The 26204-nt window shown below is 40.9% G+C and overlaps 1 protein-coding gene across 1 annotated transcript in view; it reads left to right on the top strand.

Moving 5' to 3' along the window:
- The first annotated feature begins 5579 nt into the window (after positions 1 to 5579).
- LOC134345234 (transferrin receptor protein 1-like) overlaps positions 5580 to 26204 on the top strand; it is a 56989-nt gene continuing 36364 nt past the window's right edge. The window contains exons 1-7 of the mRNA XM_063045571.1: positions 5580 to 5670; positions 12695 to 12752; positions 13565 to 13781; positions 15610 to 15847; positions 19878 to 20021; positions 22721 to 22832; positions 25766 to 25885. Of these exons, the coding sequence (XP_062901641.1) occupies positions 12720 to 12752; positions 13565 to 13781; positions 15610 to 15847; positions 19878 to 20021; positions 22721 to 22832; positions 25766 to 25885 (864 nt within the window). The 5' untranslated portion in view covers positions 5580 to 5670; positions 12695 to 12719. The remainder of the gene's footprint in view (positions 5671 to 12694; positions 12753 to 13564; positions 13782 to 15609; positions 15848 to 19877; positions 20022 to 22720; positions 22833 to 25765; positions 25886 to 26204) is intronic.

Genomic DNA, 26204 nt, shown 5'->3' on the forward strand with positions numbered 1-26204 from the left:
CGCTCGGGAGGCTGTATCGGAGGGGCTGGTCGGAGGCTTGAAGTTTTTGGACGGACGGACTCAGTGTCGGCTGTGGTCAGGTGCTTCCAATGCATCGGCAGTTGTCAGTGCCTGGAGGTTTACGGCAGGGAGTTTCTCCCTTTTGCCGCCTGCTATCGGGGACTCGGAAGTCGATCGGGACTTTGAGACTTTGTTTTTACCGTGCCCATGGTCTGCTCTTTATCAAATTATGGTATTGCTTTGCACTGCTGTAACTATATGTTATAATTATGTGGTTCTGTCAGTGTTAGTCTTGGTTTGTCCTGTTTTTCTGTGATATCACTCTGGAGGAACATTGTATCATTTCTTAAAGCATGTATGCATTTCTAAATGACAATAAACGAGGACTGCGTGTTCTCATAATCTAAAAAAAACAGTGGTGTTGTCAGCAAACTTGTGTATGGTGTTGAAGTTGTACTTAGTCGCAAGTGTAAAGCGAGTACAGCAGGGATATTATATTTAACAATGAAGAAGATGTGTTGAGGGTTGTATTTGGAATTGGATTTTGGAGGCATAAAAGATGTATTAAGGGATGGGAAAAGGTCCATTGATGATGGAGTTTGTATTTTCTGGAGTGTGCTGATTGTGGAGAATGAAACTGCATGATGGAAACGGAATATTGATTTATGTGGTTGGAGGTTAGGAGGTTTTGTGGAGTTAACAGAGATAATTAAGATGGGGAATTGTGATTTTGGAGAGATTGGGCATGTCTTTTGGAGGAATACGAAGCAATTGGAATAGACTTTTAGGGAATAAGTTTTATGTCTAAAGGGTCAGGGATTAGGATTTTGAAGCAAAGAGGATGTCTTGAGCTGTGTTGAGGGCATTTGAGAAGTGTTTGCTGTAAGAGAGAGTGTGTCGGGTGGGATATAACTATTTTGGTGGAGAGTTAATGAATGGGAATAGCATGTTGTAAGTTTTCGGAATTAGGAGGGTACGTTGAAGACATTAGGATATTTTTAGGAGAAGGTTGAGCAATGACGAATGGGGAGAAGGTTTAAGTCAATGAATGGGATTTCAGGCTGAGAAGATGAATTTTATCAGGGTGGTTGTATTGAGATCTGGCAAGTTATTTTGGGGTAAATGCTAATTTTAGGAATGAAGATCTTGTATGGAGTGGAGGGGTGGGAAATGGTTACAAGTGGGATTTCAAAGAGACAGGACACATTGAAGTCTAGGATTTGTTGAGGGCTTGGGTGGTGTTTTGGGATTGGAGTAGGTAGTTGTTGAAGGGAAAGATTGAGCTAAAGAGAAATAAAGGGCTGGCTGGTGGCACAACGACATCGGCGCCGGACCCAGGAATGGAGGTTGGTTCCCAGTTTCGAAACCAGTCAGGTCCACTCCTGAGTACGTTTTCCATCCGTGCCGGGTTGAGTGTCGAGATCGCAACTCGACCTCGTAAAATAAAGGGAAAATACTGCAAAAATGTCTGTGTGAGGAATGGCGCACCACACAGTCTCTGTCTCTCTCTCTCTCTCTCTCTCTCTCGGCGTCTTGTAAAAGCCATGAAAAAAACATAATCACGGACGGACGCACGAACACGCAGACGCACAAACGCCCACGCACAGACTCGCATGCACGCAGGCACACGCCAAAAAAAAAGAGAAATAGAACATAGAACAGTAGGGCACAGGAACAGGAACTTCTGCTCACAATGTTGTGCCGAACCAGTTAAATGGCCAACTAAACTAATCCTGTCTGCCTACCCGATGTCCATTACATTCCATTTTCCTCACATTTATGTGTCTATCAAAATGTCTCTAATGTGTCTGCCTCTACCATCACCCCAGGCAATTCATTCTAGGCACCCACCACTCTTTATATAAAAACTTGCCCCCACACCTCCTTCAAACTTGCTCCCTCTCACTTTATTTCAGTGGTTGGTAAGTTGATGGAGTAGGTCCTGAGAGGCAGGGTTCATGAAAATTTGGAGAGGCATAATATGATTAGGAATACTCAGCATGGCTTTATCAAAGGCAGGTCGTGCCCTATGAGCCTGATTGAATTTTTTGAGGATGTGACTAAACACATTGATGAAGGTAGAGCTGTAGATGTAGTGTATATGGATTTCAGCAAGGCATTTGATAAGGTACCCCATGCAAGGCTTATTGAGAAAGTAAGGCGACATGGGATCAAAGGGGACCTTGCTTTGTGGATCCAGAAGTGGCTTGCCCACAGAAGGCAGAGAGTAGTTGTAGACTGCTCATATTCTACATGGAGGTCAGTGACCAGTGGTGTGCCTCAGAGATCCGTTCTGGGACCCTTTTTCTTCGTGATTTTTATAAATGACCTAGATGAGGAAATGGAGGGATGGGTTAGTAAGTTTGCTGATGACACAAAGGTTGGGGGTGTTGTGGATAGTGTGGAGGGCTGTCAGAGGCTACAGCAGGACATCAGTAGGATGCAAAACTGGGCTGAGAAGTGGCAGATGGAGTTCAACCCAGATAAATGTGAGGTAGTTCATTTTGGTAGGTCAAATATGATGGCAGAGTATAGTATTAATGGTAAGTCTCTTGGGAGTGTGGAGGATCAGAGGGATCTTGGAGTCTGAGACCGTAGGACACTCAAAGCTGCTGCGCACGTTCACCAGCAACTTCGATGTGTGTTGCGCACGTTGACTGTGTGGTTCAGAAGGCATATGGTGTACGGCCTTCATCAACCACGGGAATGAGTTCAGAGCCGAGAGGTAATGTTACAGCTATATAGGATCCTGGGCAGACCCCACTTGGAGTACTGTGCTCAGTTCTGGTCGCCTCACTACAGGAAGGATGTGGAAACTATAGAAAGGGTGCAGAGGAGATTTACAAGGATGTTGCCTGGATTGGGGAGCATGCCTTATGAGAATAGGTTGAGTGAACTTGGCTTTTTCACTTTGGAGTGATGGAAGATGAGAGGTGACCTGCTAGAGGTGTATAAGATGATGAGAGGCATTTATTGTGTGGATGGTCAGAGGCCTTTTCCCAGGGCTGGAATGGCTAGCATGAGAGGGCACAGTTTTAAGGTGCTTGGAAGTAGGTACAGAGGAAATGTTCGGATAAGTTTTTTACACAGAAAGTGGTAAGTTTTTACGCAGCGTTATGGGCCGAAAGGTCTGTATTATGCTGTAGGTTTTCTATGTTCTATATTTCTAAGTAAATGTATGCCCTCCGGTATTAAATATTTCAATCATGAGGGAAAAAATATACTGTCTGTCTACTCTGTCTATGCCTCTCATAATCTTATAAACCTCGATCAGATTTCACCTCAGACTCACTGCTCTAGAGAAAACAACCCAAATATGTCCAACCTCTGATTATAGCACATGCTCTCTAATCCAAGCAGCATCCTGATAAACCTATTCTGCACCCTCTTCAAAGCCTCTACATCCTTCCTATAATGGGGTGACCAGAACTGTATGCAATACTTGAGAAGGGAGTGTAATTTCAGAAACCGTGAGAGGTTGAGGCTTTGAGATGAGGAAGGTATGGCAAGGAGTGAAGAGGGTGTATTGAGAGCTGTGGTTTAGGGCCGGCTGGTGGCACAGTGACATCGGCGTCGGACCCGGGAGCGGAGGTTCCCGGGTTTGAGAGCAGTCGGGTTCGCTCCCGAGTACGCTTTCCATCCGTGCCGGGTTGACTGTCAAGGTCGCAACTTGATCTCGTAAAATAAAGGGAAAAATACTGCGAAAATGTCTGTGTGAGGAATGGCGCACCACACAGTCTCTCTCTCGCTCCGTGCCTTGTAAAAGCCATGAAAAAGGCATCATCACGGATGCACGTACACGCACAGATGCGCAGGCACGCAGGCACATGCCAAAAAAAGAGAGAGCTGTGGATTAAGGTTTTGAGATGGGAAGTGTATATTTAATATGGAAAGTTGTGATTTGGACAGGAGTTTGCCTAAGTGTGGATAGTATCATTCAGGTTTGACTGGAGATGGCATATTGAAGGGAGTTTTGCACTGAGGAACAGGAATTGGAGCTGAAGGTAATGATGATATGTTGAAGAGTGGGGAAAGAGCTTTGTAGGGATGATGTATGGAGAAATATAGGGTGAGTTTTAAGGATTTGAGAAGTTTCATTGAGGGGTAAGGATTGAGAAAAGAGAGGGTACTGTTGGCAGGGATTTGGGGTCAAGATATATATTGAGGGTATTTTGGTAAAGATTAGTTTGGGTGGTAGAGTTGGGGTTTGCTTTTTTCATTTTTGGACATTAGGGCATCATTTGTAAGGGCAGCAATTATTGCCTTCCCTAACTATCCTTAACAAAGTTTGTAATCTCTGTGTTTGAAATATACATTTCTGCTGCATGGCTGTCCAGTTTTCAACTTTCAGATCTACTCTGACTCTGATGCAGTGGGTGTGAAAAAGTTTCATCTTCAAGAGGATGATGTAATAAAATGTCAATAAAATTGAGAGAGTACAGAGGAGGTTTACTAAAATGTTGTCTGGGTTTCATCTCCTAAGTTACAGAGAAAGGTTGAACAAATTAGGTCTTTATTCTTTGGAGCATAGAAGGTTGAGGGGGGACTTGATAGAGGTGGGTGTTTAAAATTATGAGGGGGATTGATAGATTTGACGTGGTTAGACTTTTTCCATTGAGAGTGGGGAAGTTTTAAACAAGAGGACATGAGTTGAGAATTAGAGGACAAAAGTTTAGGGGTAACATGAGGGGGAACTTCTTTACTCAGAGAGTGGTAGCTGTGTGGAATAAGCTTCCAGCAGAAGTGGTTGAGGCAGGTTCTATGTTGATGTTTAAAGTTAAGTTGGATAGATATATGGACAGGAAAGGAATGGAGGGTTACGGGCTGAGTGCAGGTCAGTGGGACTAGGATAGGGTTAAGAGTTTGGCACGGACTAGAAGGGCCAAGATGGCCTGTTTCTGTGCTGTAATTATTATATGGTTATACATGTAGTGATTACTTCTACCATTGCAGTCATGATCTGAAGCATCCCACTGTGAGCTCAGTCAGAGGTGAGTGTGCTATTTATTGTGAGACTTCCACTGTAGCTTTAGTATATCCCTAAGTAATCCTTCCTGATCAAGGTTGACTTGCTGACTCTCCAGTTCTGTAGGTTCTGAGATGATTGATGAGGCCACAGAGGGAACTGCGGACTCTTCCACAGACGGGGAAAGAAAGAGGTGCTGACAGAAGTGGCAGGTGGGGAGTTTTTGGAGGGTGATCTGCCACTTATACCTTTGTGTGTTCCCAACGCAAGTCCTCCAAGTTTTCAATACCATTTCGGTGGTAGAACCCCCACCTCAGCTCCAGCCACCCAGTTTGGTGTGGACCCCCGGGACGCACTATCTGTATGGAATTTGCACGTTCTCCTTATGAACAAGCCTCCCATAACTCCAAAGCGTGATGGTTGCAGGGAGGGGGTTTACCTGACAGCTGCAACCCCCCCCCATATGTAATAAGTGAGCTGAATCTGCGGGAGTCGATTGGGATAGGGGAATAATAACGCGAGTCAGGGTAAAGTTAGATAAGGTCGACAACGGCTTGGCGGCCTGAAGGGCAGATTCGTGCCGTCTCTATGACGACTCCGGAATGCTCCCCCTCCTTTGAGACGTCACATCCGGCACTTTCCTTTCCGACCGCGCGTGTCGCTGAAGGTCGAGTCTTTGGAGGAGCTGAAGAGACCTTCGGACGGTAAGGAGCTGGCTTCTGACTCTCCGGCTCAGCGCAGCTCCTGGGGCAGTGGCAGGAGCCTGTGCTGCGTTGGGATTGGCCTGAGTCTGGCGGGAGAGCCGGGCTTTGGGCTAAATTGCGGACCGTCGGTTGTTGGGCCTGGGCTTGGGGCACCATGCGGTAGTCGGAGCCGCAGTGACAAGAGAGTGGGAAGTGGGGAAGTTACAGCCTTAGGCGCATCAGGACAGGAACCCCTCCCCCACCGCCCCTCTCTTTTTGATATTTAGTCGCTGGTTACTGTTAGGGGTTGAAAATCCTCAGCAAATACCTATCTGACCATTTCCTGACGGTGCGTATGGTTCCTTTTAGCTTTAACCGTTCAAGGTTAGATGAATGAGGTAGTTCGCTTTTTAATTTTTAAAATATGGTCCAGCGTATCGTAATATGGTGTGATATTAACGCGTCGATGGCGCAGGTGCAAGATGCAAGATCGATCATCTGGAAGAGGGTTAGGGCTTTGCCTTCTGATGCAAGAAATCGATTGCATCACCTACGTTGCCACCATTCCGATTTATTTGATTAATGGCCAGAGCAGGAATAACTCCCAAAATCGCTTTTTTAAAAATCGATATCCATACCTTTTAAAGTAGGTAAATTTTGAGACTTGTAGTCTTTTTATGTTTGCACTTCACCGCATTGTAAAGCACTTAAAATTACATCGATTGTATGAAAAGTGTTCTGTAAGTTATTGCTATGTATGCTTCATTTAACTGATTTTAGCCAATGTTGGAAATCATTTGCAGATTCTATCAAGTTTAACGCTGATTCACTACTTTGAGCGTTGCAGTTTGACTGCGTACTAAAGAAAGAAACAACTTTTAATCCTAAATTGTATTTTTCGCTAATAGTGGGGAATCTCTAGTTTTTCAGTCTGTGTTTTAGTCGAGGGTTTTATTATTTCAGTGAACAACAACTAAACACATGCGGGTAAATCCCTTGTTTTCAGTTTCAAACTTCAATTACGGTTAAATCAAGATTCTTGAAAAAAAATCCCTGAAGCCTGTCGTGCGACAGCGACAGTTGCTTCAACACCTTTCGGTGAGCAGCGCGCCAAAATTTCAGCAGTTGACTTTGATTCCTGGTTGACTTGAGAGTCCAAACACGAGGAATTCTGCAGATGCTGGAAATTCAAGCAACACACATCAAAGTTGCTGGTGAACGCAGCAGGCAAAGGGTCTCGGCCTGAAACGTCGACTGTACCTCTTCCTAGAGATGCTACCTGGCCTGCTGCGTTCACCAGCAACTTTGATGTGTGTTGCTTGACTTGAGAGTCCGATGGTTAAAGACTTGGACTGTAATTGTATGGAATGACATCTATAGGCACTCTAATTTAATTACTTTTTTAGATTCTGACTTCAACATAGTTTGGGTACCTCTATATGGAAAATTATAAGTATTTCATTTGGTCTTTCAGTAGGGATCTTTCTCCCCACCCCCCATCCCTGGTGTGTATAGTTCAAGTACCTAGTCACAAACTAGACCCCCCCCCCTTTTGAAAGAATTGAAGATGATTTCATTGAAGCATTGAAAATAATTAGCTCAACGGAATAGATATGCAGAGGATCTATCCCACAGCTAAGAGTGTGGAATAAGAAGTCAATCTCGGAAAAGGAAGCTTGCCATTTTAAACAGAAAAAATGAAAAATTTCTGCACTTGTAAAATACTTGAGATCCTCCAAACTGGGGATTATGCAGGTTAAGTTATTGATTGCATTTAAAGCAGAGAGCTATAGATTTTTTTGGATATCATAAAGATACGGGAGAAAAGTGGTATTTGATCGGCCATAATTTTGTTGAATAATGGCAAAAGCTCAAAGAGCCAAGTGACATACTCTTTAAAGTATATAGCAACTGGTCAGTACTATACACAACTTGTCTGTGGCCATTAATTATGGGTTGTTTTGATGTACTCTAAATTTATCATAATGCCTCATCAGCTTGGAGGAACATCCCACACCAATTCCAAATGCCTAAGCCTTAATGTAACAGTGCAAAGTCAAAATGATCTATTGTCCAGCACATGGAGCTATGCACAATGCAGTAAAAAAAGATTACTTGCAGCAGCATCACAGGTACATTGCATCATATAAGCAGAATTCACAAGAAAAAACAAATTATACACAGTTTATACTGATAAATAGTTTTAATATAAAAAGAGCCCATTTTAGTGCAAGATGATTAATGGTCATACTCTTGCTAAACTATAGTGATTAGGGTTTAGCTGTTCTCAAACCTGGAAGTGTGGGATTTCAGGCTTCTCATTCCACCGAGATGCAACACTGAGCATCACAGGAAGTCATTCCTGCCTGTGGCCATCAAACTTTACAACTCCTCCCTTGGAGGGTCAGACACCCTGGGCCAATAGGCTGGTCCTGGACTTATTTCCTGGCATTTACATGTTACTATTTAATTCTTTATGGTTTTATATTGCTTTATTTATACTCTGTTCTTGGTTGGTGCAACTGTAACGGAAACCAATTTCCCTTGGGATCAATAAAGTATGACTATGACTATCTACCTCCTGTCCAATGATAGCTGCCAATAGGTGGCATGACACGGATGTGAATGACTTGATTTGGGCCTGGACGAAAGGAGCAAAAAACAAGCAGCTCATCGGATGGGGGAAGAGGCAGAACGAGCCTCTTGTTGGATTTGGAATAGGCGAGAGGAGGGAAGCTGGAAGCCAGGAGCAGATGGGCAGTGATTTGGCCACCACTGCCAGCCCACCAGCTGGAGAGTGTCGTGGTTAAGGGTCGAAACACTCGGTGAAGGTTGGGAACCACCTGATGACATCTGCTCCTGGCTGAAAGCTATGGTTACCTTATGAGGTAACTGGAGAATGCACCCTAACAGGTGTATGTAACAAACTGTTCTCAAACCTGGTAGTATGGGATTTCAAGTTTCTCTACCTCCTGTCCAGTGATAGCTTGACACATGTGAATGACTTGATAGATGTCACCACCTTCAGGCAGCACCTCCTGTAAATACTGCCAATGGTTATACCTATTGTGCAGTGTTGCTTTGATTTAGTTCATGATGTTATGAATTATAGAAGATTATATTCAAGTCTACAACAAAACTGAGAGTTTGCAGACCAGGTGTGTGCTCCCTTGCTTTGGTGTAGGTAGTGCCATTATTTGTTGTATGTTAATCTAAAATCTTGTCTATGTGCTCCTATGATTTTTCCTCTAGGTTCCATTGAACTTTTCAGTATTGTTTCTTTAGCATGAAGCACCAGATTATTGGCAATTTCTGTGGTGTGTTCAATTTTTCAGCTACCGTAAGCAATTTCAGAACATTTTTTGGTCCAAAAATTCCTGTAACCATTCAATAGCACCTCTCTTTACGTAAGACTTACTTGCCCTTGTCAGTTTGCTCCTTTGCTATTTAATGCAGGTAGTGGAAGTGTGCAGTGTCCTTTATGGGTATTTGGAATCTCAATAGACAAATTATGTAACAAGTGTAAGGTCTAACTAAGGAAATGTTTTTAATTTAGAATTATGATTTTAATTTCACATGCGGAAAAGAGATTTTTTAAAAAGAAGAAATTAGGGGCTTGACTTTTGAAATTTTTTTTTAGTACTTGATTATTTTAAAAATTCTAGACTTCTTGGTAAGTGCACGGTAAATTACTTCAATGCCATTCAATTCTTTAGAAATAGCTGCCAGGTTTAGAGATGTGGTTTATTTTATTTGGAAACTGTCACAATTTTCATTTGTTATTCCTTTGGTCTGTCAGCTAACAATTGCAGTCTGTGATGTCATTTAGTAGATCTCTGAAAATACGACGGCCTATGTAAGATATTCTTCTTAAACAGTGTAATTAATGATTTTTGTGTTGAATTCACATTCAGTCTTTTTCTATTTCACCATCTTTTGTACGCTACATTCCTATATGTGAAATTGGACATGGTCCTTATTCCTCACTGCCCTTGATACTTTGAACTACAGTGCTGAAAATGGTCCAGTTGTTCTGTTTGGTTGGAAGTACCAGTATATTTTGGCACAAGTTGGGTGAAATAGGTGATTGATATATGTTGTCTTAACATATTTCCTACTGCAAACATAGACTGCTTAATTAGTGTGAGGGTTTGTGAAAATTCTACAAATGTTTCAAGCTCTGACCTTGGGATGGAGGATCACCTTTTCTGCCCATTTCCTTAAAATAACAGACTGTAAAAAGACCAATGTGATTTCACACCGTGCTTTGCAGGCTAGTTATTGAAAATTGTTACTGTAAAGAAAGTACAGATTTTGCCTTTGCTATTGCAGAACGACGCTTTCATTTTTGTTAGATTAATGTAAAGGACAATTTGCAGTTCAGTAATTTGATTTTAGTTCAGAAACTAAAACATTACTGGAGTCTATATATAATCCATAATTTGTTTAAGACTATTGACCTTGACTATTTTCTAACATTGCATCTTTGAGATCAGAGACTGTATTTGGGCAAAATTCTGAATATTTGAGAGGAAATTATAACAAATTGTCTCTATGGTAAAGGAAGGCCATCAATTATAGGACTACCATTCAACCCATTTATAGCTTTTCAGGGAAGACAGTGAGCCAAGTACTGGATACCAGGATTGGATTTAACTGCTGCTAATGCATCAAGAACATTTTTTTTTAAAGCATATAATTTCAAAGTTGAAATTTGACTTGCATCCCCAATGCATGAGATATGTTAGAACTTGAGGCACAAGACTTCCACTGGGCTGCTTGCCATTTGATTTGGTATGAGCTGCCTTTTAAGTCTGTCCTTCAATTAGTAATCAGATCCCTTTGAAATTAGATGAGAATGATGAGCTCCTTGGCCTAAAGATTTGCTTCTATTTGATGCTGCTAAAAGTGCTACATTAGTGGTTCCCATCCTTTTACATGAATGTCCCACTTGTACTCATTTTTTTTAAATTGCACTCAGTAAATATCTGATAAAATCAAAAGCTGTATTTGTTTAAAGAGGTAGGGCTGTTTCACAGAATTCTGCATTGGGAAGGGCTTTGCCTTGTAGCATTGCACAGCATGTTTTACTCAATGGAGCTATATTTATTTGAAGTGTCAAACACGCACACACCCACTACTGTGCAGCCTGGCATTGTTATTTTCTTCAAAGGAAATCTGCTGAATCACTTGGATTTCTCCTTTCGACACCTTTGCCTGTCTTACAAATTTACAATTTTTGTTTCAAATCTTTTGATTCTAATTTGGATTTTGATATGATTCGTATAAGCTGGTCAGTGGAGTAGTGGCATCTGCACCGGACTTCGAGACGAGTGGTCTCGGGTTCAGATACGGCTGGCTGTTTGTACACTTTCCATCCGTGCTGGGTTGAGTATTGAGCTAGCAACATGGTCTCATAAAAAGCAGACAAATGCTAAAGAAATTGCAAGGTTGTCGCCCAATACGTCACAAGGCATGGAAAGGAACAACAATTCATATAGCTGTAAATACATCGGATAAAACATTAGAACATGAGATGAAGAGTGTATTAGACATAGGAGCAAATTTAGGCCATTCAACCCATCAAGTTTGTTCTGCCATTTCATCATGGCTGATCCCGGCCCCACTAAACCCCATACACCTGCCTTCTTGCTGTATCCTTTGATGTCCTGGCCAATCAGGAAACAACCAACTTTCACTTTAAATATATCCATGGACTTGGCCTCCACTGCAGACTGGCAGAGCATTCCACAGATTCACTACTCACTGGCTAAAAAAATTTCTCTTTACCTCTGTTCTAAAAGATTGCCTGTCAATTTTGAGGCTGTGCCCCCTAGTCCTGGATACCCCTACCATGGGAAACATCCTCTCCAAATTCACCCTATCTAGTCCTTTCAACATTCGGTGATTTCCATTGAGATCTTCTCCCTACCCCCCCCCCCACATTCTTCTAAATTCCAGTGAGTAGAGGCCCAAAGCTGCCAAGTGCTCCTCGTGTGTTGACCCCTTCATTCCCGGAATCATCCTCGTGAACCTCCTGTGGACTCTCTCCAATGACGACACATCCTTTCTGAGATACGGAGTCCAAAACTGTTGATAATACTCCAAGTGTGGCCTGAATAGTGTCTTATAAAGGCTCCCCTTTTCTTTATTTTCTATTCCCCTTGAAATAAATACCAACATTGCATTTGCCTTCTGTACTGCAGATTCGACCTGTAATTTAGCCTTCTGGGAGTCTTGCACCTCTGATGTTTGAAGCTTCTCTCCATTTTAGATAATAGTCCGCACTATTGTTCCTTTTACCAAACTGCAGTATCATATATTTCCCAACACTTTATTCCATCTGCCACTTTTTTGCTGATTCTTCCAATTTGTCTTAAGTCCTGCTGAAATCACATTCCTTCCCCTGCACTACCTACCACTCCACCTATCTTCGTATCATCTACAAACTTCAAGGTTCCCACAACCTATAGATTCACTTTCAAGGACTCTCATGTTCTCAATGTTTATTGCTTATTTTTTATCTTGTGTTTGCACAGTTTGTCTCTTGCACACCGGTTGTGCACTCTGTTGTATTTGGTGTTTCATTAATTCTATTATGGTTATTGAACTTACTGAGTATGCCCGCAAGAAAACAAGTCTAAGTTCAAAGTAAAATTTATTATCAGAGTACATACATGTCACCACATACAACCCTGAGATTATTTTTCTGTGAGCATACTTAGCAAATTTACTGATCAGTAACTGTAAACATGATTAATGGACAAGAAACTGCAATTCAAATAACAATAAATAACGAATACAAAATATCAGGGGAAAGAATCCTTAAAGTGAGACAGTCAGTTGTGGGAACACCAGAAATTGAATGAGTTTAGATATCCCTTTCAGTTCAAGAGCCTGATGGTTGATGGGTAGTAACTGTTATTGAATCTTGGGGCTGTATGTGGTGACGTGTGTACTTTGATAATAAATTTACTTTGAACTTTTAGAAGGTATTGGATCTTGGACTACTGTCATTTATTTGGTAACTTTCATTTTCTTTCAGGTAACAGTTTCTGAAGATAATCTGAATGGATAATATTAGAACAGCCATTTCTAATTTTGTAAGTAATTGTTTTGGTGCCTAGTTTGTGGTATGGTGATGCAGTTAGTCTCGTTCTGTTGAAGGTTGGCAATTGATCACAATTTTGGCAACAATTGGGAAGGAGAATAGATATAATGTTGCTAATTGGATTATATCACAAGTTTATTAATATGAGTCATGCCATTTGATCTGATGTCCTAGGATAAATATATGGCAAAGGAATTGTGAAGTTGCAAGATCTTGTTTGAATTGTGCTTTCCTCTTCATGTTATTTTATCTTGGCTATTAAGTGTTTTTTCTTTTACTACATGTTACAATTGAACTAACCGGTTTTAATTAGTGAATTTTGCATGTTCATAAGTTTTAAAAATTTTTGAGGATGATGCTGTAAAGAAAGTACCCAAAGAGGAAAAGTTACGGTTGCCCTTGTGTGCAGATGTTTTTAAAAAAATGAGATACTGAGGGCACTTTTCCATGGCTTTAGAATTGAGAGCTATGCAGCAAAATCTCAGGTTAAGGGATGACCACTTAGCACTGGAACAAGCTTCCTTACTTGAAAAGTTGTCAATGTTTGGGAGTCTTGTCACTAACTAACTGGAAATGCTAAGATACCGAGTATATGTAAGATTGAAGATGGGGTGATCTTTGGATACAGAAGGGAATGTGAGAGAAATGGGCATTAGGTTGGGAAAGTGAAAATGTAGAGAATTGGGTCATATAGTGAATGGAAGTGTAGTCCAGGCTATTTAACCTGTTCTTTATTATTTACATGATTTAAATTTATTTTCAGTTTGTTACATTGATGACATTAACCTTTTAATTTGCATTTAGTTTGGAGGCGAGTTAAGATCATATACTCGTTTTAGTCTAACACGTCAAGCAGATGGAGATATGAGCAGAGTTGAAATGAAAGCAGCAGACGCTGAAAATGATGAGGAAATGGGAGACGGAATGCCTGATGGCATGCAGACTCGCATTCAGAAACCTCAGAACAGATATAAAGGAATCATGAAAAACGTTGTGTTTGCTCTTTTCTTTGTTACAATAGGTAAGAATGGCCTTTTCTACTTGATGCTTGTTTTCCTCTTCCCTTCCGAACTGTGTATATTTTGTAGTTTTTGTTATTAATGTCTGTGATTTGTAATTTGCTGTTAGGAATTCACAATTACTGAAACAATGTGTATTTGTGTTTTAAATTTCATTGAAAGATGTGGGTTGCTAGGTTAATTGACACAAAATTGCCTTTTCAGTATGTTGGTAAATGGTAGTATGGGGGCATGAGGGGAGTAGACTAGAAATAGTGCAAATGGGGATGATGACATTGTTGACTAGATGGACCAAAGGTACCATTTCCTTGCTGCATGACTGTGTGTATTCTATTGCAAAGTTTGTATTACTTCATCACAGCTTGCCTTTCCTTCTCTTTTTCATGTTGTCAATAAGTTTTGATGCCATGTATCCTGCCTCCTTGTGTCAGTCATCAACATAAATAGTAGATAACCGTGATTCAAGAATTGATCTGTGGCATATTTCACTAATTACATCCTAACTAGTGGAAATGGACTTGTCTATTTCAATTCTGTCCTCTGTGGACCAATTTTCAAGCCCAGCTGATACACTTCATCCAATACCACAAATACTGCACTTCTGCCTCAGTCTATTATGTGGCACCTTGTCAAATGCCATTTGGAAGTCCAATAGACAATAGGTGCAGGAGTAGGCCATTCGGCCCTTCGAGCCAGCACTGCCATTCACCGTGATCATGGCTGATCATCCACAATCAGTACCCTTTTCCTGCCTTCTCCCCATATCCCTTCACTCCGCTATCTTTAAGAGCTCTATCTAACTCTTTCTTGAAAGAATCCAGAGAATTGGCCTCCACTGCCTTCTGAGGCAGAGCATTCCACAGAACCACAACCCTCTGTGCGAAAAAGTTTTTCCTCAACTCCGTTCTAAATGGTCTTCCCCTTATTCTTAAACTGTGGTCTCTGGTTCTGGACTCCCCCAACATCGGGAACATGTTTCCTGCCTCTAGCGTGTCCACATCAACAGGTTCCCTTGATCTGTTTTGCTAGTTACATCCTTAAATGAATTCATGCATTTGAGATGGAATGGAGAAAATTTTGAAAACAGAAAAATACCTTCCATTCACCAGAATACACAATATTTAGGAAGCTTTTAGACAAGTGCTAGAATTATGAAGACGGTGAAAGCTATGGACCTAATACAGGTAAATGGAATTACTGTAGCAGTGGCATTAGTGGAGGTGGATGTAGTGGGCAAATTGGACAAGGTGAGATGAAGGATCTATTTTTATGCTGTACAACTTAGTAATTGATTCTGACTCTAGGCCCTTTAAGCACCTCAAATCTTCAGCTACAAAATTTCAGACATTCCCATTCCTTAAACCTTCCTGGTATCTGCCATTTGTGAGAATGGGGTTTTTAGTGTTAACAACTTTGAACTCTGTGTGATAGGTTTGCAGAGCTGTTGATTGTGAGATCACTTTTGTTTAATACTTGTGTTTTGCAGTCTTGCTGCTTAAGTGATGGACAGAAATTTTTTGTGCCCTTTAACTGAAATGCTTATTGACGCAAGGGGAAACATGACAGTGAGATTCGACTTTGATCATACACCCAAAAGAAGTGTTCAGAATGAACTTGTGCTATTATTATATGGACTTGTTACATTCAAAATAATACCATGAGTACTAAGCAGTCATCGGTAAAACAGTTGGCTAAAAATGCACATTTGAATGGAAAGCACCACAGTAAATATTTTTTCTTCCCGAAAATGGAATGTTATGAGTTCTATCTATGTTTGTAATATGCAATTCCACTCGTACAGAATAAATGTTGTATTATTCTGCTTCTCAGGATTTCTGGTTGGTTATCTAGCATTTCGAGGTCAAACACCAGGAACACCAGGTACACCGGGTGCACCAAGTACACCAGGTGCTCAAACCGCACAATCTACAGAAGGATTTTCTAATGATGAAGAAGATACCAATGATTTTAATGAGGACAATGAAGAGGTTTCGGTACTCCATTTCTCTGATCTTAAGAAAATGCTTCAAGATTATCTTGGCAGCTCTGATTTGGAGACTAATATTCAGTAAGCAGCTATTTTGTTATCGTAAAGTTTAATTACTTGAGCTTGGCTTGAATGCATAGACATTTCGCAGCTTTCAGAATATGCATTAAGCAATAATATGAGAGTTCAGATCTTTTCTAACTTGCAGGACTCCTCTAAAGGTCTGCAGTTGCTAAGAAGGCCGCTTTTTCCTTAGAAGACTATTGGGAATGGACAACAGTTGCTAGTCTTGACTGCAAAGCCCATATCCTTACAATTTTTTTATATTCCACACTTAAAAGTCATAGGCAATGGAGTCAGAGTCCCATAGCATAGAACCAAACCCTTTTGGCCCATTGTGGTCCTACCAACCAAGTACCTTTCTATACAAATTCTATTTACCTGTACTTCATTGTTAACCTACCATTGTATTGGTGATTCAAGTCCTCATCAAATGTTTCATAAGAGTTGTGCAAGTATTTAAGATAGGTGGTGTTGTGGATAATGAAGTAGGTGTTCAAAGCTTGCAGAGAGATTTAGACCAGTTAGAAAAGTGGGCTGAAAGATGGCAAATGGAGTTTAATGCTGAAAAATGTGAGGTGCTACATGTTGGTAAGACTAATCAAAATAGGACATACATGGTAAATGGTAGGGTATTGAAGAATGCAGTAGAACAGAGGGATCTAGGAATAATGGTGCATAGTTCCCTGGAGGTGGAATCTCATGTGGATAAGGTGGTGAAGAAAGCTTTTAGTATGCTGGCCTTTATAAATCAGAGCATTGAGTATAGGAGTTGGGATGTAATGTTGAAATTGTATAAGGCATTGGTGACACCAAATTTGGAGTATTGTGTACAGTTCTGGTCACCGAATTATAGGAAAAATGTCAATAAAATTGAGAGAGTACAGAGGAGATTTACTAAAGTGTTGCGTGGGTTTCATCTCCTAAGTTACAGAGAAAGATTGAACAAGTAGGGTCTTTATTCTTTGGAGCATAGAAAGTTGAGGGGGGCTTGATAGAGGTATTTAAAATTATGAGGGGATAGATGGAGTTGACGTGAATAGGCTTTTTCAATTGAGAGTAGGGGAGATTCAAACAAGAGGACATGAGTTGAGAGGTAAAGGGCAAAAGTTTAGGGGTAACATGAGGGGGAACTTCTTTACTCAGAGAGTGGTAGCTGTGTGGAACAAGCTTCCAGCAGAAGTGGTTGAGGCAGGTTCGATGTTGTCGTTTAAAGTTAAATTGGACAGCTATATGGACAGGAAAGGAATGGAGCGTTATGGGCTGAGTGCAGATTGGTGGGACTAGGTGAGAATAAGAGTTCAGCACGGACTAGAAGGGCTGAGATGGCCTGTTTCTATGCTGTAATTGTTATATGGTTATCTGCCACTACCACCATCTTAAGCAGTGCATTCCAGATTGTGGTCAGTGCAAAGGTGAAAAGATGTCTTCCTCTGATCCTCTCAAGATCTTTTATTACTTCCTTAAAACTGTGCCCTCTGATTTTAATCGCCTTCATCATTATTTACCTACCAGTGCATCTCAGTTTTGTACACTTTATATCAGACCCCCCCATAATATTTTTTTTAATCAACATGCTCTTGCATTTCGCTGTCATAACTGAAATCTTCAACTACAATGGTTTTCTGTTGGTGAATACAAATGAAATGAAATCATAGAAACAAAGAAAACCTACAGCACAATACAGGCCCTTCGGCCCACAAAGTTGTGCCAAACATGTCCTGAGCTTCGAAATTACTAGGGTTATCCATAACCCTCTGTTTTTCAAAGCTTCATGTACCTATCCAAAAGTCTCTTAAAAGACCCTAAAAAGCAACTTACCTCTGACATCTCCTCTGGACCTACTCCCAAGCACCTTAAAACTGCCCTCTTGTGGCAGCCATTTCAGCCCTGGGAAAAAGCCTCTGACTATCCACACGATCAATGCCACTCATTATCTTGTACATCTCTATCAGGTCACCTCTCATCCTCCATCACTCCAAGGAGAAAAGGCCGAGTCCACTTAATCTGTTTTCATAAGGCATGCTCCCCAATCCAGGCAATATCCTTGTAAATCTCCTCTGCACCCTTTCTATGGTTTCCACATCCTTCCTGTAGTGAGGTGACCGGAACTGAGCACAGTACTGCAAGTGGGGTCTCACCAGGGTCCTATATAGCTGCAACATTACCTCTCGGCTCTTAAATTCAATTCCACGATTGATGAAGGCCAATACACTGTATGCCGCCTTAACCACAGAGTCAACCTGCACAGTTGCTTTGAGTGTCCTATGGACTCGGACCCCAAGATCCCACTGATCCTCCGCACTGCCAAGAGCCTTACCATTAATAGTATATTCTGCCATCATATTTGACCTACCAAAATGAACCATTTCACACTTATCCAGGTTGAACTCCATTTGCCACTTCTCAGCCCAGTTTTGCATCCTATCAATATCCCACTGCGACCTCTGACAATCCACAATCCCCTACACTATCCACAATACCCCCAACCTTTGTGTCATCAGCAGACTTACTAACCCATCCATCCACTTCCTCATCCAGGTCATTTATAAAAATCACGAAGAGTAACGGTCCCAGAACAGATCCCTGAGGCACACCACTGGTCACTGACCTCCATGCAGAATATGACCCGTCTACAACCACTCTTTGGCTTCTGTGGGCAAACCAGTTCTGGATCCACAAAGCAATGTCCCATGCCTCCTTACTTTCTGAATAAGCCTTGCATGGGGTACCTTATCAAATGCCTTGCTGAAATCCATATACACTACATCTACTGCTCTACCTTCAACAATGTGTTTAAATCACATCCTCAAAAAATTCAATCAGGCTCGTAAGGCACGAACTGCCCTTGACAAAGTCATGCTGACTATTCCTAATCATATTAGACCTCTCCAAATGTTCATAAACCCTGCTTCTCAGGATCTTCTCCATCAACTTACCAACCATTGAAGTAAGGCTCACTGGTCTGTAATTTCCTGGGCTGTCTCTACTCCCTTTCTTGAATAAAGGAACAACATCCACAACCCTCCAATCCTCTGGAACCTCTCCCGTCCCCATTGATGATGCAAAGATCATTGCCAGAAGCTCAGCAATCTCCTCCCTCGCTTCCCACAGTAGCCTGGGGTACATCTCGTCCGGACCCGGCGACTTATCCATCTTGATGCCTTCTAAAAGCTCTAACACATCCTCTTTCTTAACATATACATGCTCAAGCTTTTCAGTCCACTGCAAGTCATCACTACAATCACCAAGATCCTTTTCCATAGTGAATACTGAAGTAAAGTATTCGTTAAGTACCTCAGCTATTTCCTCCGGTTCCATATACACTTTCCCACTGTCGCACTTGATAGGTCCTATTCTTTCACGTCTTATCCTCTTGCTCTTCATATACTTGTAGAATGCCTTGGGGGTTTTCCTTAATCCTGCCCACCAAGGCCTTCTCATGGCCCCTTCAAGTATTGTCCACAGATTCTGGCTTCATACACATTGCCCTTCTGGTGTTAATGGGTCCCATATTTTTCCATTTACTCTTTCACTCTTGATGTACATATATTTTTTAAAAATTGTGATTTTTCTTCTTTAACCTTTGTCAGTCATATTTCATGGCTCCCCTTTGCTTTTAATATTTTAAGCACCTACTCTTTATATATCTGAAGGGCCTCGTCTATTTTTACTGCCCTTCACCTACCACGTGCTTCTATTTATTTCTTGATCGAACCCTTGATGTACATGATTTTTTAGACTTGCTGTCCTTATTCACGTTTATGGGATCAGATTGGCTCTGAACTCCCGCCGTTTCACCTTGAAGTTCACATGGAAGTAGTTGACTACGTTTACCAGGTCTTATAATATTGATGCCATCCTTCTAAACAGCCCCCCCACCCCCTTTCATTTTCAAGCCTTCCAGATAATAAGCCAAATGAGGCCATTTACAATTTACACATGTACCGTGTTTGTTCTGTCCATCCATTTTCTGAACTTGCATTTATTTTCCTATTGATGTAAATTCATGTAAATATAAATTGTTGACTATGGCATCTGTTGTTTACAGGCGCCTTTCTGAAAGTAGTGATCATCAAACTGGTTCCAGTGCTGATCTGACTAACACCCGTTATGTCAAAGGAGAGTTCGTGAAAATGCTTAATGAGGATAATACCTGGATCGATACTCACTATGTAACACTACAGGTGAATAGGTAAGTGCTATGGAAAGATGACATTGAAAACTTCATTTAGACAGAAAGGACATGAGACATAAGAGCAGAATTAGGCCTTACGGCCTATCAAGTCTGCTCTGCCATTCCATCATGTCTGATTTATTATCTTTTTCAGCGTTGTCCCCATAACCTTTAATGCCCTGACTAATCAACCTATCAACCTCTGCTTTAAATATATCCAATGACTTGGCCTCCACAGCTGTTTGTATCAATGAATTCACCGGATTGACAGATTCACCACCCTCTGGCTAAAGAAATTCCTCCTCCTGTCTCTTCTAAATGGACGTCCCTCTATTCTGAGGCTGTGCCCTCTAGACTGTGTCCCCACTATAGGAAGCATCCACTCTATCCTGATATTTCAATATTCAATAGGTTTCAATGAGATGCTCCCTCATTCTTCTAAAGCCCAGCGAGTACAGGCCCAGAGCCATCAAATGCTTCTGATATCTTAACCCTTTCATTCCTGGAATCATTCTCATGATCCTTTAATGCCAGCACATCTTTTCTTGGATTAGAGGCCCAAAACTGCTTGCAATACTCCCAAGCGTGGTCTGACCTTTTCACCTATGACTGCATTCCTGTACATGGTTCTAACTCCATAATCAAGTTTGCAGACGACACCACGGTGGTTGGTCTGATCAGAGGGGATGAAGAGACAGCCTCCCGAGATGAGGTCCAGCACCTGGCTGCGTGGTATGCCGACAGCAATCTGGCCCTTAATACCCAGAAGATCATTGTGGACCTCAGGCATGCCAGCAGTCACACTCACGTCCCCATCTACTCAATGTAGTGGAGCGTGTATCAAGCTTCAAATTCCTTGGTGTCCACATTTTCGAGGATCTCACCTGGTCCCTGAACTCCTCCATCCTGATCAAAAAGGCGCAACAGTGCCTTTATTTCCTGTGGAGCATGAAGAAAGCTCACCTCTGTCCCAGGATACTGACGGACTTTTACCACTGTATAGTTGAGAGCATACTCAACAACTGCATCTCAGTGTGGTATGGCAATTGTCCCATATCGGACCACAAAGCACTCCAGTGTGTGGTGAAAACTGCCCAGCCGATTATCAACACCCAATTACCCACCATTGAGAACATCTACCATAAACGCTGCCTGGGCAGGGCGAAAAGCATTATCAGGGATGCATCTCACCCTAACCATGGACTTTTTACTCTCCTCCCATCCGGTAGGTGCTTCAGGAGCCTCCGCTCCTGCACCAGCAGGCACAGGAAGAGCTTCTTCCCTGAGGCTGTGACCCTGCTGAACCTCACATCACACCGCTAAGCAGTATTGCATCCGTATTGTACTGTCTCAGTACTTTTATATTTATGTGCTGTAGCACTTTTTTTATTCACAGTTATTTTGTAAATAACACTATTCTTTGCATTTCTGGTCAAATGCTAAATGCATTTCATTGGCTTTGTATCTGTGCTCGGCACAATGACAATAAAGTTGAATCTAATCTAATCTAACCAATGCCTTTTAAACACTCAGCATTACATCCTTTTATATTCAAATTCTCTTGAAATGAATGCTAACATTTCATTTGCCTTCCTTACCACTGGTTTAGCTTTGAATTTAGGCTCAATAGTTTGACTTTACAAGTTGATAATTTGAACACAGATAAAAAAACTGAATCTTGCATTTGAAAAGTTTGGCCTCTATTTGACTTCAATGGACCTAAAACTTTCCGCGAGTTAACAGTCAACACACATCAAAGTTGCTGGTGAACGCAGCAGGCCAGGCAGCATCTCTAGGAAGAGGTACAGTCGACGTTTCAGGCCGAGAACCTGCGTTCACCAGCAACTTTGGTGTGTGTTGCTTGAATTTCCAGCATCTGCAGAATTCCTGTTGTTAGCGAGTTAACAGTCATTTATTTGTTAACTGGGGCATAAATAAATTCCTCAGCAGGAATCATAGAGCAGTACAGGAACAGGCAGATTGACCCAGGATATCTTGTTGAACTAATTAACCTAATTACACCTAATCCTCTTTGCACATAGCTCATATCCTTCGATTCTCTGTATATCTCTTAAATGCCTTCTAAGCATTCTAAAGAAAGCAGATACTTCTGAGGCCCTGCAGATTCAAAAGGCTCCCATTGATAAATATAAAAATCTTTGACAGCCTGTTAAACAGCAACTTGGTTGAGCTGGCAGTCAAGCTATCTAAACATTGGAAAGGCACTGGTATTCACATATTAGAAATGAAATTTACAGGTATAACTAGATTGTTTATAAAAATTAAAAACTGTTCAATAGAATGGGATTATTAAATCTGTTCTTCAGTTTTAGCAGATAGATATTCCTGTGTTCTAGAAATTTTGTGTCAGAGCCATTGGATAAATTGCCACAAAACATCCCAACTTTGGAGTGATTTGTTGAAATTCTTAAGATTTGAGTTCTATTGAAACAAGTACTTGTATAAGTGCAAATGTTCCCCAGATTTAGATGGCTTCAGCTGAAGGGTCTGTTTCCATGCTATGTAACTGTATGTATCTATGTATAATTTTGGATGGCCAGCATAGTTGACATCTTACTATGGCTACAGTTTAACCTGAGTGCTGAAATCTGATACTTGATCCCATGATTTTATTCTGGTCTAAATTATAGTCATTGACTATTACTCTAAACAAAAATTAATTTTGGCTAATCATTTTAAAAAAATTTTCTCTCTAGCAAATCTCCGAATAGAATATGGATTGATGGTGGTGTAAATGCAAGAAAATTAGATTTAGAAGTGAAAAATTCAGACGTATATTGTCCATACAGTGCAAATGGTACATTCACGGTAAGAGTCAAACTGTTTCAAATCTTGGTGGTTAATTTAAATGTATTCCAATAACTTGTCCCTTATTCTAGACTTGTATTGATCTGTGGGTGGACTAACTAATTTGGAAGCAGTTCTTAATTTTTCAAAATATCATAAGATATTGCATATTTTCTTTTGCAAACTGATGTCCCTTGCTGCTGTAAATCTATAAAATACCATTTCATATTTCCACTTTTACTTGGGAATTAGAGCTTAGTAAAGTCTGGCAATGTGGGTTGGGGTTCTGTCATTTTTTTTGTTTCCTGGGTCTATGTATCTGGTTAATGTAATAATTAGAAAAGAATATCTGATTTGACCAATGAAGGAGAAGTGGTAGTTTTGTCCTTTTCGCTAAAGTCTGCAGGAAAAATGTCAATGGACTTAGTTACTGGTGAATCACTTTTCTGCTTTATCAGTCAATCTTGGTTTGGATGTTAGTACTTCCATGCATTCGAACTCAGCTCCAAATGAATTGAATATCTAACCTGAACTGAAATATGAATTGTATTAAATAATGGTTGAGCTCAAGTTGATGGTACGAAGAGCAAGCAATTTTCTTCTCCTTAGTTTGAGATAATTAACTACTACAGTGGATTTCAGTTAATTGGGGCAGCTACTTATTTGGGCCAACTATTGAGAAAATAGCTGGATTCCCTTAATTTATTTGGGATACTGTGCAGCCTAATTGGGGCAAGAGACTGTTGTGAACAGTTTCTAACTAGTGTCAGTTGCGTGCACTTTCGTGGCTGTTAGATGCTATGGTGTGCTTGGAGTGAACAGTTCTATGTGTGTGTTCAAAAATCTTCAATTTTTGTCACTGATAATTGTGATAAATAAACAGAAAGACAATTCAGAACTGTTTTGCTCACTGTGGTGTCAAGCATTCAGGCTTGGAGATGCCAGAAATGGCTGGGAGTGAAAATGAAACAATTTCACTACTACAGCAAGTTAGGAACTATGAAGAATTTGAAGGTATCGACAATCATCTTGAATAACTCAATGAAAGAGAGGATTTGGGGGATGCGGTTGTCAAAAGTATTGTATGAAGGGAATCCATTATCTGCATGAGATGTCTGCACGGACTTTGCACACAGTCAGTCAAAAGACACAGTAGAGTACTTTGAATGAATTCCTCTTGTCGATAACTAGGAGTTAATACATAGTTTTATAGTGCATGTTGGTAGAGTTTATTCTGTATTTCAATTATATACATAATTCATTTTTCAAATTGTAGCTTGTCTTTTTTATACCTGTTACATACCCCGTAACTGGGTTGCCAAACCAGCAGAAATGGATCACTCAGTTGGAGTCTAGATTACTAGAACTAAGGAAGTTTTATTAAAGAAACAAGCAACACAGTACTCTAATGAAAAGGGTAATAAATGCAACAGTTCAGCAATGATAAACACACATGTATACAGAATTAAGATAACAGGATCAATCCAGCTCTATCGTTGTCTAGGGGTAAATGACCAGTTTCCAAGTGACGCAAAGTTCAGTTCAATTTAGTTCAGTTCAGTTCGCAGACAGTGGAGGGAAGGAGAGAGAGAGCAAAACGAATGAATATTCAAAACGGCTTCCACACACAGACCTTCGCAGTCAGCTTTTGGGCGAGTCCTTTGTGATGTCATCTGAGGTCACCGACCGTGACCCCCTCCGTTTTCAGATACGATCGTTTCCCTGCTGTGAACCCGGCACCCAGGCAAGGGTGGACACACACCAGGATCCCGCCGATCGTGCCTTTCCACCCTGTGCGTCTATGGCCTGTTCCAGCAACCGGCCTTCCAAAACTTCCCACCGACTTGTGAGAGACGCACCGCTTCCAGGGTCTCGTTACCTCGGGTGTCGTGTGTGTCTTGCCTTAGCGAACCTATCCCTTTTTATCCCCCTGCTGGGGTATCGCCTGTCCATGACTTCAAACAGTTCAGGGTTCAAAGGGGGAGCCGATCTTGACAGCTCTCTCCTTCTGTTACTCTCTCTCCTGTCCCTTCATTACACATCTCCAAATGCTGCTCCATTGTTTTCCTTATCTCCCTCTCTCCTGAAGACAGGTGGCAGACCAACTGCTGATCCCACTGGTGCCAGCACAGGACAGCTACATCTTAATCTATGTGTATTCTTGTCACATACCTTTTTAACTATTCTCCTGAAACTTTGGCTAATTGGAGAAGCCACTTAATTGGCCCAAAATGTACTAGTCCCAATGTGTCCTGATAAACTGGAATTCACTATTTTCACTTGCTCTGTGTCACTGGTACGTATATTAATGGCCATGTTCAAAACAACAACACTTTGATTAGCAAGCTGACAGTGAAGGACTTGGGTGCATTTTTAACCCTTGTGCTGTCTTCAGTGTACAATATTTTCATATGGAAGTTATTTTAATGTTTTCATTATTAACTGCATAAATAGTTGGACTGATTGCAGTATTGAGGGAAAAGAGGTTTTGAATAAGGTGGACAAGGAATGGTAAAGAGCCAAAATAGAAACTACTACTTTGTTAAAAGCACTAGGCTTTCTCAAATGCACAATCTGTTCATTGATTTTTAAAATACCCAACCACCTGAGGAAACTCCCTTAAAGTCTGGCATATAGCTCTCTGTTCAATATGATGTTGCTCCTCCACTGGACATTGCTGACATAAATGATAATGTGAGAATTCAATTGTAGCAATGTCTGTTCTTCTGACGTAATGATTCAGTGTGATAGGCAGGAATGAGCTGACCAGCAACAAGAAATAGCAGGCATAAATGACATAATCCCACTATTAGTTTTTATCATTGCAAATTCAGTACATGAAACATTCTTGCTATTGTCACTATTGCGATTTGAAAGATTTGCAAAAACTTGCTGTTGGAGACAAGTGGTAGTAACTCTCTATTCTTGCATTAATAAGTTCCATGTCTTTCTAGGGCAAGCTGGTATATGCCAACTATGGAACAGAAGATGACTTTAAAGAATTGCAGAATCAAGTGGAAGTCAATGGCACTGTTGTCATCGTTCGCGCAGGGAAGATCAGTTTTGCAGAGAAGGTTCTGAAATGTCAAACATCGACTATTTCTAAAGTTTTCTTGCTATTGCTACCACAGCATGAAGGAATTCATAAATTACCAAATGAATAACTTGAAATTGGCATTTTTCTATTGTGATTTTGGTCAATTCAAAATCTATAATGTCCCTTTAATAGATTTCCAGTGGCAGAGTAAATATGCCATTTTATTCACTGTTCTCATCTAAGTAATAATCAAAACCATGTCATTGAAATCTTATTCTCCAAGTGTCAGATTTTTTAAAATTAAATCCCAGCGATGTTGTAAGGAATGGTCTCTTTGGCTCTCTGTACTGACCACG

This window comes from Mobula hypostoma, chromosome 4 (genome assembly GCF_963921235.1).
Source record: "Mobula hypostoma chromosome 4, sMobHyp1.1, whole genome shotgun sequence".
Taxonomy (NCBI): Eukaryota; Metazoa; Chordata; class Chondrichthyes; order Myliobatiformes; family Myliobatidae; genus Mobula; species Mobula hypostoma.